The sequence below is a fragment of the Phocoena sinus genome, chromosome 14, assembly GCF_008692025.1.
Source record: "Phocoena sinus isolate mPhoSin1 chromosome 14, mPhoSin1.pri, whole genome shotgun sequence".
Lineage (NCBI taxonomy): Eukaryota > Metazoa > Chordata > Mammalia > Artiodactyla > Phocoenidae > Phocoena > Phocoena sinus.
The window spans coordinates 86856289-86876389 of NC_045776.1; the positions used below are offsets into that span (position 1 = coordinate 86856289).

General features: G+C 42.9%; 1 protein-coding gene across 1 annotated transcript in view; it reads right to left on the reverse strand.

Moving 5' to 3' along the window:
- TMEM132D (transmembrane protein 132D) overlaps positions 1 to 20101 on the reverse strand; it is a 643197-nt gene that overhangs the window by 194326 nt on the left and 428770 nt on the right. The window contains exon 4 of the mRNA XM_032653976.1: positions 10278 to 10461. Coding sequence (XP_032509867.1) covers positions 10278 to 10461 — 184 coding nt within the window. The remainder of the gene's footprint in view (positions 1 to 10277; positions 10462 to 20101) is intronic.

Below are 20101 nucleotides of genomic sequence, written 5' to 3' on the forward strand. Positions count from 1 at the left end.
GCCCCTTGTCTATAAGCAGGTTCTGACGGCTATACTTAGAAAGGACATCCCGAGACCTTCCATTTGTCTTCAGTATCACCATCATCCTAACCCAAGTTCTCATCTCTTTCCCCTTGGACCATTAAAGTAGCCTCCAATATGGTCTTTCCATTTCCATTGTTGCCCCCCCCCCCCGCCCCAATTTGTTCTTCCCTTAGTGTTCAGTGTGATATTTTAAAAATAGATCATGAATCAGATAAGATTTAAACACAGTAAATCAGAATACTACTGCACACACCGTGGCTGATCGGGTACCTAATCCAGTGTCTGCCTGCTCTGACCTCATCTCCCCATCTCACTATTCCCCAGCTGCACTGGACGTTCTCCATTCTAAGGTACATCGAGCTGGCCCTGCTTTGGCATCCACTTCTCCTTCTGTCTGCAAAGCCAGCTCTTCTTGGATCTCCCCAAGCTGGATCCTTCTTCGCAGCTCAAATGCCACCTCTGCAGAGATGACTCCGTCTCAAAGAGCTCGCCCAGCCCGTCCCCGTTCTTCTCAACATCCTGTTCTATCTTCTTCCAAGCATAAGTCAGTTCTGAATCCATCTCTGCTCAATTATTTTTTTTTAAATTAAACTATACTTGATTTACAAAGTTGTGTTAGTTTCAGGTGTGCAGCAACATGACTGCACTATACACATATATATATTCTTTTCCATTATAGGTTATTACAAGATATGGAATATAGTTCCCCGTGCTGCACCGTAGGTGCTTGTTGTTTATCTGTTTTATATGTAGTAGTGTGTATCTGTTAATCCCAAACCCCTAATTTATTCCCCTCCCTTTCCCCTTTGGTAACCATAAGTTTGCTTTCTATGTCTGTGAGTCTGTTTCAGTTTTGTAAATAAGCTCATTTGTGTCATTTTTTTTTTAGATTCCACATATCAGTGATATTTGATATTTGTCTTTCTCTGTCTGACTTATTTCACTTAGTATGATCATCTCTAGGTCCATCCATGTTGCTGCAGATGGCATTATTTCATTCTTTTTATGGCTGAGTAATATTCCACTGTATACATGTGCCACGTCTTCTTTATCCATTCCTCTGTCGATGGACATTCAGGTCGCTTCCGTGTCTTGGCTGTTGTGAACAGTGCTGCTATGCACATAGGGGTGCATGGATCTTTTCAAATTAAGAGTTTTCTCTGGATATATGCCCAGGAGTGGGATTGCTGGATCTTATGGTACATTTTTACTTATTTACCAGCCACCTCCCCTGAGCGGGATACGAGCTCTGTTATCCCCTCCACACAAAGGTCAATGCCCGGCACGTAGAGGGAACTCAGCGAATGTTTTGTGAATGGACTGCCTTTCTGTAGTGTCTACAAAATGAGTTATGTTATGAGCATTTGTTCACTGAGAGCAGTTGGTTGTCCAGTCTCTGGGGCTGTAATGACCACACAACAGACAACAATAGCAGTAAGCCTCCTGATTTGTTTTGTTTGTACCATGTACCTTTAAAAGCCCTGAGCTGCAGCCGCCGCTGTCTCATTATAAATCACCTCTGGAGAGGGCAGCTCATTAGGGAGCATCAAAGGCAGCCGAGTGGGCTGAAAAGAAAAGGCTGTGGCTTTATTCGTAATAAACAATTCATTTTCAGATGACTTTTCCTATTTCAGTACGACTTCTCAATTTCATACTTGTATGAGAGTGCTTTCTTGCATTCGCATTTTCCAAAGATCTTTTTGCACACTGAGCTGATCAACGGGCTTAACTCTGTTTTCACCTAACTTTGTTTTCACAGTGCAGTGCACGGGTTGCGAGCACAGACTCTGGAGCTCGTCAGTCTAGAATCTACTTCCAGCTCAGCTTCTCAGCTGAATCACTCGGGGCCATTCTTCAAACACGTTGTGCTTTCATCCATCTGTGACATGGGGATAAGAGTAGTACCAGTATCAACGGGTCTCTGTTAGAACTGAATGAGTTAACCCCTATAAGGAGGTACCTAGAGCCATACCTGGTACATAATAAACAGTAGGTACCTGGTGTCATTATTACTGATGCAGTTTAGGGGGGTCACGGTGACTCAACAGAAACACAAAGTAAGAGTGCGTCTTGGAGCAGAGATTTTTCTCAAAGCCTGTTGCAGCATCTTAATTTGCACTTGGTTGAGAAAGTGTAAAAATGAAAGCAGTGCTGTGCTATTCCGTGTGACTGAATTTTCAAAAAGTCTTGAGGAAAACAACAGAGAGTATCTGGCATATTAATTAACAGGCTGACACAGGAAAAGGGTATCACGAAAAGTCAAAGAAAAAGGAGCCAAGAATCTGCTTTCATGCCAAAAATTACAAAAGAAACTTCATTATTGGAGCCAGAAAAGACAGTTTCCCACCATAATTTGGGAGCCTTTTCTCAAGTTCTGATCTCAGAAGGTGACTGTCATGGCCAACGACCTGTGCTAAGTTCACAAGTGGTGCGGGATGAAGCAGCCAGTGTGACCCTATTCCACAGACCCGTATGTATTCCAGTGGGTGGTAAGACTGTTCTCTGGGCTTCTACTATGAGTTGTGCCATGCCTTCTGCCAGGTGTACAAACGGGAAGGGGACATAGTTTGATAACAATCACAGAGTTGGCAGGAGATAATTCAGGGAAGGCAGATGAGCCAGAAGATTTAAGTCCTGAGGGTTCTAACGATTAGGGGAGGGTGCAGTGGATGAAAAGGCAGTTCATTTTATCTAACAAGAGAAATGTATTCAATTCAGGAAAGCTTATTGAAAATGCATTTATTTCATCAGAAGCTTTACAATAGTAAATTATATGGTTATGAACATGTGGGTGAGTTTTGTCTGTGAGGTTTACAGAAATAGAATTTCTACTGAATCCCAGATTTAGGAGGACATGCCCTGATCAGCAAAATTTAAGAAGATGCAAATAAGATGAGAAGGGAAGACGTTATTTGATGATTACTTTCTTGGAATCCCAAGAATTATAGAAGAAAGAACTCAAGACTCAATCAAGTAAGTGAAGGGTCTGGTGAAGTCTTAACTGCATGGCTCCTACCTGCCATTGTCTGGGTTACAGAGGTCCTTAATGCAAGCTCATGAGAAGAAGGCATTTGAACTGGAAATAAATGGAAAGTCAGGAGTGGTGCACTGGAGTCTAGCTGCTTCTACTTTGGAAGTGGTACTTGGAGATCAGAAGGCTTTAGGTGGGGTTCAAACAGTAAGGTGACATAAGGAAGGACTTGGAAGGTCAAATGGACACCCTGAGTTTAGGTCTTCCCAAGCATCTTGGGTATGGCTCTTGCCCATTTCGACTTCCGATGGTGTGATCTCAACGGGCAAAAAGAACTCAAGTGTTTTAATTCCCCAACTTGACTACTGTCCTTGATGTGAGCAAGGAAATCATGCGGTAGACAGAGCCTGAGAGCCAACGAGAATCATGTCTGGCTCTAAGGATCCAGGAGGACCCCCTGGAGGAGGTGGCATGGGTGGCGGGCTATACAGAGAATTCTGAGTTGTATCTGTGCTCCCATGAGTGTCACATTTGAGGAAAGGCTTGCAATATATCAAATTTCACCTCACAAAGAGCACATGGCACGTATGACTCTTTGACCTTGCTTAAAAAGCTCTGTTGGTCTTCTCCAAGCAGCTGCAGGCCTGGGTCTGGGAGACACACCTGTACTCTTATAGCATCTTATGTAGACACCATGAAAGGCTGCCACCGCCAAGTCACTTTAGGGTGAGAGTCCTCCTTTGATTTTTTTCAAGGATGACCTGTCTGTCCAGACTGTATCTCCTGATTACATTTCATCTAAAGTCACAACTCAAGTCTAATCACTAAAATTCAGTGATCAAGGCTGAGACACAGCGAAATGAGAAACTCATCAGAAACCCAACACGGTAAAAGGGTGTGTCCTTACAAACCAGAGGAGAGCTGAGTCACACACATCCATCCCACACTTAGAACAGCTACCACAGTTACGGTACCTGAACAGCCACTGCCCAACAGGAATGAAGATAATGTTTGTTTTATTTTACAAGAAAGAGCACATGTTAATATGTTTGAAAGGATGTTCCACTAGCCAGTATGGCATTCAAAGTGATGAATATCAGTATCATTATGTCTGAATCCTGGCGGAAGCTCAAAACACTTATTTTAGTGGAAACTCAGGAGGCAGATGGGAGAGAAGAATAATGAAGAGCTTGAGAAACTGGGCACCCCCTGCCACCCCAGAAGGATGTGTTCCAACTCTTCTAAGAAATGCAAACATTGCTCTCCAGAATCTGACACTGACACGCAGTTACAGATATGCACTAATTAGATTAATGGTGGTACTCACTTAATGACCTTTTCCTCAGAATTTTCTCCCAAAGGACAAAAAAAAAAAAAAAAAAAAAAAAAAAAAACGATTTACCCACGACATAGTAAGGCATCATTTCCTGAACAGAAAAAAAGACTAATGTGATAAAGTCCTAGAAATACATGAACGGATTTAAAAAAAAAAAAGAAAATGTTTTAAGGCCATAGACATCAGGAAAAAATACGCAAAATACCGAGGAAGAAATAAATGTCTTTCGGAAAATGAGCTTTGAATGGAAAGGCTTAACTGCATCTCATCTCAAAGCTTTCCTGGAGATGGAATTATACATCCTACAAAGAATAGTGGGTCATGTGCTCACTCCCGAGTTGATCTCAAATCCTTAATAAGAGTACAAGGAGTCACAACTGCGTTTACTTTTCGCATTCTTTTCTGAAGATTATACTTCTACCTATTCAAATATGCTGTGTGCGGGTATTTTAATATTTGGAGGCTTCACGAGAACACATAAAACAGGCACGTTTTTTTCTTCTTGGTTATAACTGGGGGAGAGGAAGGAGGTCCATTATGGAAAAGATCAGTAGATTTGACCACATCAAAAGTAAACAAATACCTCCCCCCCAAACGTCTGCATGCTATTATATATACGATCTGCGACATCAGAAGGCAAACGGGAAATTGGGAGGAATATTTGCAGTATGTCGATCAAAAGGCTGGTATCACTAATACCCGGAAACTGAAAATAGAAGGTGGCTTCCAAGGGCTGGGAGTAGGGGGATGGGAACTAGTGTTGAGGGAATGTAGAGTTTCAGGGTTTTGCCAGATGAAAACATCCTGGAGATCTGTTGCACAGCAAGGTGAAAATATTTAACGGCAATACAGTGTACAGTTAAAAGGGATCGAGATGGTAAATTCAATGTTTTGTGTTTTTAAACAGCAATGAAAAAACTACTTTTTTTAATGACAAAGTAAGAAGGAGTTGCATTTCCAATAGGAAAAGAAAGTTGGCTCAGATCAAATGTTTAATAAGGAAATGTTTAAAATGTAAACAAAACAGGGCCAATCAAAGCCACACTGAGATATAAGTTTTGCTTAACAAATGGTCTACTTTATGATTTTAATATTCTGTGTTAGTGAAGTTGCAAGGAAATGGGTATCATTATACACAGCAAGTGGAAGAGTAACTTGCTTAAACTTTACACAAGGCGGTTTGGTGACCGTTATCAAAAAGATACTATAGTATTGCAAACCCTCTGATGCCCATCCTTTGATGCAAATGTATTTCTAAAGGTTTATCTCAGGAAATTAATCAGAGATGTGTGCAAAGATTAGAGGGCAAAAAGGTAAATCATAGGATATTTTATAATAGAAAATCCTTTAAACATTTCAAGTTTGTGTGTTGGTATCATGGAGATATACAGAACTTTGGGGTTGGGTCTAAAACTAGAACTTTTTTTTTGCCAGGGCCAATAACTTTTAATATATTTTAAACAAGTTGAACATAATACATTGAAAAATGCACAGATCATAACTGTACATCTCCATGAATTCTCTCTCCTAAAGGTAGCCACTACCCTTAGCTTTATGGTTTAGTTTTGCCTGATTTTTCCATGATGGTTCATCACAGGATATTGAACATAGTTCCCTGTGCTCTACAGTAGGACCTTGTTGTTTATCCATTCTAAATGTAATAGTTTGCATCTGCTAATCCCAAACTCCCACTCCATCCCTCCCCACAACCCCTGCCCCCCGGCCCCCGGCAGCCACCCGTCTGTTCTCTACGTCTGTGATTCTGTTTCTGTTTTGTAAATAAGTTCATTTGTACCATATCTTTAGATTCCACATGTAAGTGATATCATATGGTATTTGTCTTTCTCTGTCTGACTTACTTCACTTAGTATGATCATCTCTAGTTGCATCCGTGTTGCTGCAAATGGCATTATTCCATTCTTTTTTATGGCCGAGTAATATTCCATTGTGTATCTGTACCACATCTTCTTTATCCATTCCTCTGTCCGTGGACATTTAGGTTGTTTCCACGTCTTGGCTGTTGTGAGTAGCGTTGCTGTGGACACAGGGGTGCCCTCCCAAATCTGCTCTCAACGTAATGCTCTTCTAAAAAGATACATCAGTGCTGTGCTGAAAACCTTCCAGTGGCTTCCCATCACATTTAAAGATTCACCTCATTCTAGCTTACAAGCCCCTGTGGGACCCTGAGCTCAACTCAAAGTATTCTCTCCTCATGGACTTATCGTGGTCCAGGTGAGCTGGCCTTCCCTCTGCCTCGCTAACATTTCAAGAATGTGTAACACAGATGTGTAGATAAATAGATGCACGGATATCAGATGCCTTTCAAAATCTCTCAGCGAATGCATAATGAACAAAAACAAAGTAAAGATGAAATAAAATGGCAAAAGGTCTGTTTATGGAAGGTAACCCCCCTAAAAATGGCAAAAGTCCTTTCACCAGTCAAGTCAAAGGTGAAATGAAGCAGCTTTCTCTGGAAAAGGGACTCAGCACTCCAAATACAAAAGACTGGGGGTTAGTACTCTGAAGACTTTACTCTTAGTTCCAGAGGAAGATCCTCAGATAGTATTAGTAAAAACTCATCAGACCAAACATGTGTGTTTCTTTTTTTTTGTGGTGTGCGGGCCTCTCACTGTTGCGGCCTCTCCCGTTGCGGAGCACAGGTTCCAGACGCGCAGGCTCAGCGGCCATGGCTCACAGGCGCAGCCGCTCCGCAGCATGTGGGATCTTCCCGGACCGGGGCACGAACCCGCGTCCCCTGCATCGGCAGGCGGATTCTCAACCACTGCGCCACCAGGGAAGCCCAGACCAAACATGTTTTAATGCAATTTGTTCATTTCAGTTCAAGAATCAGTGAGCATCCCCCAATGTTCCTAGCAGCATTATTTACAATAGCAAAGACACAGAAACAACCTAAGTGTTCATCAACAGATGAGTAGATAAAGAAGATGTGGTACATATACACAATGGAATATGACTCAGACATAAAAAAGAACAAAATTTTGCCATTTGCAGCAACATGGATGGATGTGGAGGGCATTATGCTACATGAAATAAGTCGGACAGAGAAAGACAAATACTGTATGAAATCACTTATATGTGGAATCTAAAAAAATACAACAAGCTAGTGAATATAACAAAAAAGAAGCAGACTCACAGATATAGAGAACAACCTAGTGTTTGCCAGTAGGGAGAGGTGGGGGACAGGCAATATAGGGGAGGGGGTGGGAGGTACAAAATATTGGGTGTAAGACAGGCTCAAGGATGTGCTGTACAACACCGGGATATAGCCAATACTTTGTAATAACTGTAAATGAAAAGTAACCTTTTAAAATTGTATAAAAAAATCAGTGAGCATCTACACAGTTCCTAGCACTCTTCTTATCTTAGGATCATTCCCTTCCCTGAAAGAATTTACAACGTAATTGCCAAGGAATTATTTATCCTTTGCATTCTGTAACTAAGTGATCATAATAAAAGCAAACATTTACTGTATGTCTGACTATACTCGGTACTCTTCCAAGCCCTCCTGAATTATCATTTTATGCTTACATCAACCTTATGAGTAAGTATCATCTCTCTCCGCTTTATAGATGAGGAAACTGAGCCACAGTGATATTAGGCACCATTGCATAGCTAGTAAGAGCAGACCAAGATATAGGTGTCTTATTTTGCTTCCCAGGAGGCCCAAAAAGATGAATACAGAATGGAAAACACTCAGGTGCCGGGATGAGGGACCTCTCTGAGCCCCAGTTTCCTCATGTGGAAATGGAGGAGGATTGTTTCAAATACTGCTCATTGCCTCAGAATATCTAATCTCCTCTTGTTCCCTTGTAATAACAAAACCTGAGTGATGTGCCATGCTAAAAAGTCAATTTACCAGCCTTCCTTCCAACTAAGTACGTCCATATGACCAAGTTCTGGCTAATTGGATATACCCAGAAATATTATGTTGGATTCTTGTGAAGACTTCTTGCAAGGGAAAAGGAACCGATATAGTTTGATTTGCATTCTTACTTTTTCTGGTAAGCAGAATATGGATATGCTGGCTGGCACTCCAGCAGCCATTTTGGACCATGAGGTAACCATGAGGATGGAATCTATACCCTTGACTGCTGAAGCAGAAATAAAGATGGAGCCTGAATCTCAGATAGCATGGGGAACCATACCAGCCCTAGACCATCAACCTTAGGAGTTCTTTTACATGAAAGAAGAAACCTACTTGTATTAAAGCCACTACTGGCCTGGGTAGAGTGGAGTGAGTGGGGTTTGTTAGGGTTACGGTAAGGGTTACGGTTAGGGCTTGTTCTTGGCCAAATGCAATTCCTAACTGATAAAAGGGTCAGCTAGGTCTTAGCTGAGATTCTTTCTAGCTCTGCCATTACACACACTTCTGTGATTACACGTATCATAGCCAGAAAGGTTGATGTAAGGTGAGAACGGTTTCAGAGACCAGCGGCGGACAGAGAAAGAGGCTCTTGTGAGCGTGGGGATTCCTGTGAGTTGTGAAGAATAAGGGGGTTTGGAACAGGTGGACAGTCCAGGCGGGAGAAATGCTGAGCGAGGGAACCAAGCACACCACCCGGTGCACAGCCAAGCAATGGAAGCCGCTCAGAGTCCACTAAAAGCTCATCAGACCAAAGGTGCTGAAAGGGAGCAAATTCAAATAATTACTTATTAGAGACAAATGGTCTCACCATCCCCAGTAATAGAACCACGAATAGCCTAAACGAAGGACTGCTGCTGTCACACATGAAATAATGTACCAGGGGAGGCTCGGTGCCTTTAAAATAAAAGAAATCGTTAATAAGAGCCCTGATCAACTGAAGGACCTCAACAACTTTGCGTTTCCTAATGAACAGTATAATAACTAACTTCTTGTCCCTAGGCAACTGTCCGCGTCACCTTGTCTTGAAAGACTGATTCCTGACGTCCTTTCACAACCACATAATAACACTTGTCAATAGTTCCTAATAGATGGTGAGGGGGAGACAGCAGGCTGTCAACGGATAGGTCAACCCATCCCTCACTTCCGACAGTAAAAGTACCTTTGTATCAGGAGAAAGCTCAAATTACCGTCCGCAGACTCACAATCCCAAGGCATCTGAACTGGGAAAATTCCCATTAAGAAAATGTGTTATTCCTTTGCAGAGAGGGCCCGGGGAAAGGCGGGGCTAGAGAGGGCGTTAGTGTGCTTTGTTTAGGTGAACCTGGGTGATTAGTCTTCCCACAGGCAATGTTTTCTGTTGCATAGCAACCAGGGGGCGGGTCCTTTCAAGGAGGAAAGCCCATCTCTGTTCGACAAATCCTAGGAAACACGTGGACAGACCTAGAGTCCTAAACCGTTTAGAGGCAGGTGACAAGTTATACATAGGTGGCCTGTGAATGAATTATAGTTAACTCTTTCTTAGATGGGCTTGATTAAAAAAAAATTAGTTCTAACAGGGACAAATTGCTGTTTCGCATTAAAACTATATTAACGGCTTCTCTTGAGAAGTCAGTAGATATTAAGAGTTCAGAATCCGGCTTGGTTTTCCTGCATGGCAAACATGGCAGGGCCTTTTCACTGGGTAGGTGTTTGGCAAGTCGCCTGCCACATTTCACTCAGATACTTGATCTGTCTGGTCTCTGCAGGTGTATGTGTTTGAGATCCTTGAACAGTCTCCAGTGTATCATACAAACATCTCGATTAAATCACTAATACTTTTCATATAATGGAAGACCCAAATCTAACTCCTGGATTTTGATTACTTTCTAAAGAATATTCTAAAGATACTATCTAGAAAAACATTTTTACAGAATCGGCGATTTGCAGTAACTTCATCATTCAGTTTCCCCCCACCCTGGTTCTGAGCTCACTGATATGTCCCCACTGTGTCTGGGTCACGGTGTGGTACCTTGCCTTTCCCTGAGGTCTGTATTAACAACCCAGGGCAGGGACATTCTTACCATGGCCAGTGGGATGACGCCAATCAAGTCCTTCTGGCTCACGTAGATCTTGGAGACGCCCAAGTCAGATGTGATGTCTCCTGGGTATTCAACCTGCCATGTAACAAGCTGTGTGGTTGGCGGGTCACTGGCCTCTTGGATTTCTACGTCAATCTGCATGACTTCATAGGAGGCGCCCTCCGCACTGGAGAGAAGGAGAGAACAACTTTGAGGACTGGGGTGGGCACCCTTGGCAGGCAATGGACTATTTCAATGTGTGTTCACATCACCCCTGCAAAGAGCTTGTCAGAAATGCGATCCCCAGCGTCCACTGACAGATGAATGGATCAAGAAGATGTGGTACATTTATACAATGGAATACTACTCAGCCATTAAAACAGAGTGAAATAATGCCACTTGCAGCAACATGGATGGACCTAGAGATGATCATACCAAGTGAAGGAAGCCAGAGAAAGACAAATGTCATATGATACCACTTATATGTGGAATCTAAAAAAATGATACAAATGAACTTGTTTACAAAACAGAAATAGACCCACAGACATAGGAAACAAACTTATGGTTACCAAAGGGGAAAGCAGGGATGGCAATGGAGGAATAAATTAGGAGGTTGGGATTAAAAGATACATACTACTATGTATAAGACAGATCAGCAACATGCATTAGCACGGGGAACTATATTCAATATCTTGTAATAACCTATCACGGAAAATAATCTGAAAAAGAATATATATGAATCCCTTTGCTGTACACCTGAAACTAACCCAACATTGTAAGTCAACTATACTTCAATAAAAAAAGAAAGAAAGATAAAAAAGAAATTCGATCCCCAAAAGAACAAACAACCTTTAACAAGATTCACAGCCTTGGCCTGGCCTTAGACACCCTCACTCAAACTTCCCAACCCCTGTTTTCTGTGAGCCTCTCAGAGTCCCCAGGACAGGTGTTTGTGGATAATTACGGGAAATGCTGATTGAATTTCCTAAATGCTTTCTTCCCTGTGCTCCTTCTAGGAGGATGGAGGATAGGATTCTTTCCCTCACACCCAGAAATCTCTTTGCTGCCTGTATCGGATTTTCCAAAGCCACGGTCCATTCAAGTTGGGTGCACAGAATTTTAAAGGACTTTGAGGGTGATGTGGCTTTGTTACCCAGTGGGGTCGAGAGAGAATTGCAGAGAATCAGAGCTGAGGCATGAACAGGAGAATGGGACCACAGGACCCACACGGATGAAAAAGGAGAAGCAGCCAGATGTTACCTGGATATAGGAGTCATTCTGACAATGATTAGTTTTTAGACAGTCTGGGTTTTCTAGAAACACGTATCCAGAAATGAATCCAAGTTAGAGTATCAGGATGATTTTTGCAGCTATTTTGGTTAGTTTAATTTACTGGCTACCCCTTCTTCTTTTTCGTAGTCTGCTTTAAGAAAATGTGTGCTCTTCTAAGTGACAGGTTAAAAAAAAAAAAAAAAAAAAAGGCAGAGGTGGTGCCAGACACTCCCTGAGGGAAGAAGTGAAGAAATACAGGTGAGAATTCACCTGGGAGGCAGCAAGGAGAGATACTTTTTAACCCTTCGTGACCAAAGCCACTTCCACCTATCAGATCCTTCTCCAGAGATTGGAATTTCACATAATTGCAAAATGACCACTGAGTCTGACATTTAGGAGGACAAGGTTTGGCCTTTTATGTACATATGACCAAGCTATTGAGACTTCTTTATCAAACCCACGCAAATGTATCAATAAGAAGCTCAGGGATAAATGGTGGTGATTTCGGGGAGCCTCCTTCTTAAAGTAAGGGATGAGGTGGGATACTGGGATATCAGGGATGACTAGGATAAGAGGAGAGAGGGAGGGAGGAAGGAAACAAGAGGAGGAGGAGGGCAAGAAACGGAGAAGGAAGATCAGAAGTGCTGCCCAAAGAGAACGCCCCCGCCACAGAGGTTCAATTCCTGCACGAGCACTGATCCCTCACACAGAACAGGAGTAGCTACAGTTGTTAAGAATCTGCCTCCCAATGCAGGGGACACGGGTTCGAGCCCTGGTCCGGGAAGATCCCACATGCCGTGGAGCAACTAATAAGCCCGTGCTCCACAACGACTGAGCCTGCACTCTACAGCCCGCGAGCTGTCAAATTCTTCCCATTCCTCAAGACCCACCTAGAAGACAACATCAGCAATAATTTTTATTTTTTATTTTTTTGCGGTACGCAGGCCTCTCACCACTGTGGCCTCTCCCGCTGCGGAGCACAGGCTCCGGACGCGCGGGCTCAGCGGCCATGGCTCACGGGCCCACCCGCTCCGCGGCACGTGGGATCTTCCCGGACCGGGGCACGAACCCGCGTCCCCTGCATCGGCAGGCGGACTCCCAACCACTGCGCCACCAGGGGAGCCCCGCAATAATTTTTAAAGTGCTCTGTTTACTTCCTCTAATTTTATTCCTTCAGTAACCCTGCATGGTTGTCCTATCAAGTTTGATTTTCTCTTTTCCCTTAGATCCCTTGTCTGGCCAAGATGTAAAGGAAACAGTTTCTTTTGAGCTAACTTTCCTCTATCTGACGCGCTGATGAAAACACCCTACGTTGGGAATTCTTAACCTGGAGACCACAGCAAACTTTAGGAAGGTTGTGTATCCGGAAATGGTACATTTTTCTTAAATGATTCCTTAGCTTGCACGAGCTTCTCAATATTTCCGATGCAGGAGGGTCTGCACCAGGTTCCTGACAATTTCCTCTGTAAATTCTGCATATGGTGATCTAGCTTTAGAATAGCTCATCATGTGTGTCTTGTCGAGTCAGTGGAAATTTGAATTTTAATAACTTTTTGTAAATATTTAGCACTTGAGAGCTTCCAGAACGCTTGCATATTTGGCAATGTTTACCACTTCTTCATGTTTAACTGGAAAGCTAAGGACTGTACCTTTGCAGTTGGAGTGTGTGTTTTAGCCTGAAGCATCCTGAAAAGAGTAGCCATGCTTAGCCTGTGTGGCTAGCACAGAGGATAACGCCTGGTATCCGCTGTGTTATAGGAGATAAATAGAGTAGAATTAAGTAGAATTTTATATAACGTATCTGCATATTTTACATGCGGTGGTTCTCCGCTTTACCTAGGCATTAGCGTGGCCCGGGCAGGGGGAACTTTCCTGGTGGTCCAGTGTTTAAGGCTTCCCACTTCCACTGCAGGGGGCACGGTTTGATCCCTGGCCAGGGAACTAAGATCCCGCATGCCACACGTCAAAAAAAAACAAAAACCAAACAAACAAAAAAATTGCCTGGGGGAATTTTACAAATAAACCAGTGGCCACAGGCACCACTCAGATTTCTGACTGCTCCCGAGTGGCGTCAGGCACCAGCTTTGTTTTATTTTCTCTGCTTTTCTTTTCTTTCTTCCCTTCCATTTTCCTTTCTTTCCCTCTTTCCTTCCTTCCTTCGTTCTTTTTTCCTTCTTTCATTCTTCTTTCTTCCTCTCTCCCTTTCTTTTTTCTTTCTTTCTTTCCTTCTTTTTCTTTCTTTCTCTTTCTCTCTCTTTTTCTTTCTCTCTTTCTCCCTTTCTTTCTTTTATTCTCTCTTTCTCTCTCACTTTCTTTCTTTCTTTTTCTTTCCTTCTCTTTCTCTTTCTCTTTTTCTTTCTTTCTTTCTTTGTTTCTCTTTCTACTTCTTCTCCTCCTCCTTCTCTCTCTCTCACTCTTCCCTCCCTCCCTTCCTTCCTTCCATCTTTCTGTCTGTTCTTTCATCCAGGTGATTCTATTATGCAACCAGGATCATGAACAACTGCGTTCGAGGTTTATAAAGGTTTCATTATGTGGATATCCATGCTCTTGGACGTATTTTGTGTATACTGGTATTAGAAATAGAATGTCCTAAGAGAGTGGATTTGGGAAATATGGTCAGTAAAATCGTGAAGACACAGATGAACCAAGAAGAAGAAACATTCAGGGTTTCCGATGTCCCTGAGTATGAAAGTGAGGAGGGACAAGAACAGAGTTCCAGCCAAGGCGGGCAGAGGGGCTGGATAAGCATAAAGCACTCAGATGCCACTTCTGGTGGCCCTACACCCAGCCCCACCCTCCCTACCTCCCTGCTGTCCACCCCCCACGGGCGAGTCAAATAGCAACACGGATGGGCGACGCTCGATGTGTGAGCTCCATCTGGAAGGCGGCACTGCTGTCGAGTGTGGGCAGGGTTTGCTTGGAGAACACTGCAATCACCCACGGAGAGGCTCAGGGCTGGATATATATAGGCCTCAGAACACTGTGGGCATGGAGCTGCCTGCAGGTTTAGTTTCTCCCACCGGTGTAGGTGCTACCAGCACAGGTAAGCTAAGAAGCCACCTTCCTGCCCTGTCTTGCTTGCAGCCGTCCTTTGTATGGAAGACAACAGAAGTGGAAGCAAAGGAAGGAACGCAGGCTCTCATGGGCACCTCAGATCCCTACTGACTGGTTCCACATGTGTGGGTTTGGAGGGATCTTTTTGTAGTTTATTCTCTTTGACAGAGAAGATGAATAACATCTCGATTTGAGGAACTCTTCTCATTTTCCAATAACGTTCCCCTACGTGGGCCCCTTGGTACACTGGGTTCAAAATCTAAGCCTCTTAGATAAGCAACAAGGACTTACTGTATAGCACAGGGAATTATGCTCATTATCTTGTAATAACCTACAACGGAATATAATCTACAAAAATACTGAAACACTATGCTGTACACCTGAAACTAACACAATATTGTAAATCAACTAGACTTTAATAAAAATCTAAGGTTTTTTCACTAGGAAGGGCTCCCTTTAAATAAAGACACACGGTTGGTGACCTAGCCTGAGGCCTCCCCAGATCTAAGGAAAATAAAATGCCCTTCCAGGAAACAAGACACTGGGTCAGCTCAGACACAGGCAATGACCACATCCTCCAGGGCCACGGCTCCCGACTCTAAGAAAGAAAACTGAACATGAGGCTTTGCAGGACCACCTCAGTGCATCCCAAGGCCAAAAAAGGGCATCGTTTTCAAACGAGAAGAAAAGCCTTGTTTTGCGACGGTCATGCTTCTTTTTCCTGAGTGATGGAACAACTAACCTTCATTGAGTACTTTTATTGTGATAAGCACTGTTTTAAGGGCTTTTTATGTCTCACGTCGCGCAACCCTCAACGTATTCCAATAAATAACTGTGATCTACTCGCAGTTTGTGGACTAGAAACCTAGGCTCAAGAAGGGGAAAGTATTTGTCCAGGGTCACCCAGCTACTGCACGCAGGAGCCAGGTGATCTGGTCACAGGACGCCCACACTCCTGATCACTGGGTTCCAAGCCCCCCACCTCTTTTTCCAGCGCGAGGACAGGCATGCTTATTAGCAATGAGGATCATTAAAGCAACTCCTTACCCCCCAGTAGAAACACAGGTCAGGACGTTACCTGGGGCTTCTTCAAGACCCCCAAACTGGATGCTTTGAGTGAATTCTGCACAAGCAAAGCTGGGACATTTCTGTAACAAGATGCTTTGAGATGAGCATGTCTTCATGGTCTTCTGACAACTCTTTAAGTTCCGTGATGTGTCGATAAATCAAAGCAGAGATGGGGAAACGAGAGCTTTAGATACGGAAGCGTACCATTCATTTGGAGAGATGAGAAACCAAGCAGACACAGCCCTGCTAGCACTAGAACAGTTAAGAGCTAAGTGTTTGAGATGCAAGTCAATGCGTCTTGAAGTTACCTGTATTTTTCTCCAGTTTAGAAAACCAACGTATCATGGTAGGTCCTTACAAGAGCATACCAATGATCAGACCGCGTTCTGCCACCACCCACGTGGGCAACTGGCTTCCACCGTGAGAGTGAGTGTCGCAGGTAAGCTCCTGGGGTGGGTGGGGGAAGAAGAGAGTGAAATTCCATTTCCAACTTAGGTTTTTCCAGATGGCTCTCTAAAAGATAAATGGGTGAAATTTCTGGAAACAAAAGTAAGGCTGGAGAGAGGGCGAATCTACATCTGAATGATCACAATCCTTAGGAAAGAGTGGGAGATTTTCCTTCCCAAAACTTCAGGACACTTTCTAGAGGTCATATGAATGAGAGCCATTTACGGCTGGGGAGCAAGTTATGGTGGACAGTGTCAGGGTTCCCCCCAAATCTCCTCATATCCCTTCATCGTTTCCACATGCCTTACCCCTGGCTTCTAAGTGCTTTTTCTTTTTATAATTTTAGGTTTTTTAGTCTTTATACAATTTTTAAAGGTTATTTTCCATTTACAGTTATTACAAAGTATTGGCTATATTCCCCGTATTGTATAATACATCCTTGAGCCAATAGTTTGTACCTCCCTGGCGCCCAGCCCTATATCGCCCCTCCCTCCCTCAGTGATAACCAGTAGTTTCTTCTCTATATCTGCGCTTCTGCTTCTTTTTAAAATTATATTCACTAGCTTGTTGTAGTTTTTACATATAAGTGATATCATACAGTATTTGTCTTTCTCTGTCTGACTTACTTCACTTAGTATAGTACCTTCTAGGTCCATCCATGCCACTGCAAATGGCAAAATTTCGTTCTCTTTTATGACCGAGTACTATTCCATTGTGTGTGTGTACACACACATCACATCTTTATCTATTCATTGGTTGATGGACACTAAGGTTGTTTCCATGTTGTAAATAATGCCGCTATGAACACTGGGGTACATGTATCTTTTCGAATTAGTGTTTCTGTTTTTGTCAAATATATACCCAGCAGTGGGATTGCTGGATCATACGGTAGCTCTATTTTTAGTTTTTTAAGGACCTTCCATATTGTTCCCCACGGTGGCTGCACTAGTTTACATCTCCACCAAACCTGGAGGAGGGTTCCCTTTTCTCCACATCTTAGTGCTTTTGTTTTTCATGACATCTACCTGTGACTTTCCCTGGATGGCTCTTCTTGAGTTTCTGGAGCCAACTTGCCCACAAGTGCAAAGAGCTGCAGTGTTTCCTGCCCTGGGAGATGGCCCTTGGCCAGAGTCTGACGGTACAGCAGGCAAGCCCAGCTCCCTGGCCTCCAGCTGGGTCAGTCGGGGGCACTGTGCATGCTCCAGAGTCTCCCCATGGGATTAGGCTGAAGCCACCCTGCACGTAACTTCCGAAACGGAAACTTCCGAAACGGCGCTAGTGCTTGGGTTCTTCTCTTCTTTTACTCTCTCTGCTCTCTTATTGGTTTCTCGGGAACTCTTCCTTCATAAATCACTTGTACACACGTTCTTGTCTCAGGGTCTGCTTCTTGGGAAATTGAAGGAAATTTTCAAGTAAGGAGGACACCAAGGGCAACTGACAAATGCTATGTGAAAGATTCTGGCAATGGAAGAGAAATGAGGAATGTGTGAAGGGGCGGAGGGGCCGTTATTCAAGGTACTAAGCTGTCCTAGCTCCACTTGGAGAAATCCTTCTAACCAAGCCAGTATTTGTCTGCAATGGCATTTTGGAAATCTGCATCAGACCCAGACACGGGCAACCGGATGTCTCCCAAATGCAGGAGCCGTGGTCCTCGTTTTCCTTCCCTTCACATCTCATTTTCAAGATTAAAATAAGGATATTACTCAAATTGTTTCTTCTTAGACATTATCACAGGAATAAAATTTTCCATTACTGACATCTTTTTTCTAAGCTTTTTCATTAGCATATTCAGAATAAAAACTTTTCATTATGAAGTAAAGTATACTCAATCCCTTTAACGCATGTACTTTATAATGAGATTTTTGTCCCCATAAATTTGTCCTCTCACGTCCTCTTGTTTCTGCCTTATAATACTCTGAGGTCTGGTAACCACGGTTATTCTAGAGAAGAAAAATGGAAAGCTTGCAGCTTGAAAGAAATCATGCTGCATTTCTTCCTTTTATTCTGTGCTTCATTGCTCTCTGTCCCAATCTTTACTTCATTCATTCATTCAAATGATATTTCTGTAATTCTTCTTATTTACTGGACACTCTTCTGGGTGGTAGAGACGCAGATCCAAAGTGAGCTGAAAAAGATGGAGATCCAGCGGTCGCCCAGACCAAGCTGATTCTCAGCACCTCTTTCCATCTCCACACTCAGTGACATCATTTTGCTAACCTGACATTGACTAGGGGGGAAATATTTTTTTCTTTTTTTTAAAATGTTTTATTGGAGTAGAGTGGATTTACAATGCTGTGTTAGTTTCTGCTGTACAGCAAAGTGAATCAGTTACGCATATACATCTATCCACTCTTTTTAAGGTTCTTTTCCCATATAGGCCATTTCAGAGTACAGAGTAGGGTTCCCTGTGCTATACCGTAGGTCCTTATTAGTTATCTATTTTATATATAGTAGGTGTATATGTCAATCCCAATCTCCCAATTTATCCCTCCCCCCATTCCCCCCTGGTAACCACAGGTTTGTTTTCTACATCTGTAACTGTATTTCTATTTTGTAGATAAGTTCATTTGTATCCTTTTTTTAAGATTCCACATATATGTGATATCATATGATATTTGTCTTTCTCTATCTGACTTATTTCACTCAGTATGACAATCTCTAGGTCCATTCACGTCACTGCAAATGGCATTATTTTGTTCTGTTTTATGGCTGAGTAATATTCCATTTTGTATATGCACCACATCTTCTTTATCCATCCCTCTGTGGATGGACATTTAGGTTGCTTCCCTGTCTTGGCTATTGTAAACAATGCTGCAATGAACACTGGGGTGCATGTATCCTTTCAGATCATGTTTTTTCTCCAGATATAGGCCCAGGAGTGGGACTGCTGGGTCATATGGTAGTTCTATTTTCACTTTTTTAAGGAACCTCCATACTGTTCTCCATAGTGGCTACACCAATTTACATTCCCACCAACAGTGTAGGAGGGTTCTAGCGGGGGAATATTTACACCATGGAAATTGGCAAATGCCATAACTCAGGGTTCCCTCCAAACCCCCAAAAAGCAGATGGCTGAAGATCTTTGCTCTTCTCAAGCATACAGTCTAGTGGGGAAGATGGTCACGCAATAAGCTGTCACTTCAAAAAGCGTAAACTGGCCACTGTAAGAAAAGATGAGAAACAGAGGTAGCTGGCGAGATACAAGCTATGTTAGAGGACCCTGGTGTAGTCAGGGAGACACGGACACGTTCCCTGGGGCAGCAGGGCTTGGGCTGTGATCTCTATACAGGATGGGCTCCAGGCAGAAGGAACTGCACATACAAATGTCCTGTGCTTGGGGGAGAAGGGTGGGTTGAAGAAAACAAAAGAAACTGGCGTGGATGGAACACCCAGAGGGCTTGGAATTGAGGCGTGAGATGCAGGGTGGGTAGAGGGAGACAGTCCTTGTAGCCACCTTCAGAGCATCTTTTCTTTCCAGAGTCAGCAAACTATGTCTGGTCAGTCAATTCCAGCCATAGCTTGTCCAGGTACAGATCTCAGGCTAAAAACACCTTTGACATTTTTCAACATTGTCAGAAGATAAATAAGGATATGCAGGCTAAAACCCCATTGTAGTATCCCCCCACTGAACAAAGTCTTCCTTACTGTTAAAAAAAAAAAAGAATACGCAGGCTACAAAGCATATGGTACACAAAGTGGAAAATATTTACTATCTCACCCCTTACGGGAAAAGTTCGCAAATCTCTGCTCTTTATCACGAGAAATAGGAAATTATTAAAACTTTCAAAAAATAATAAACTAACATTGATTTCAATATGTAAATGCTTGGAAAAATTCATCACTGGAAGAGATTAGGAGATGGGCCAATATTTATTCCCAATGATGAAAAATAAAATTTGGGTTTAAGAGTTGATCTGAGACTGTTCTGAGTAGGAAAAACAGGAAATGAAAGAGCACGGGTGCAGGCAGAACTCCTGGAATAAACA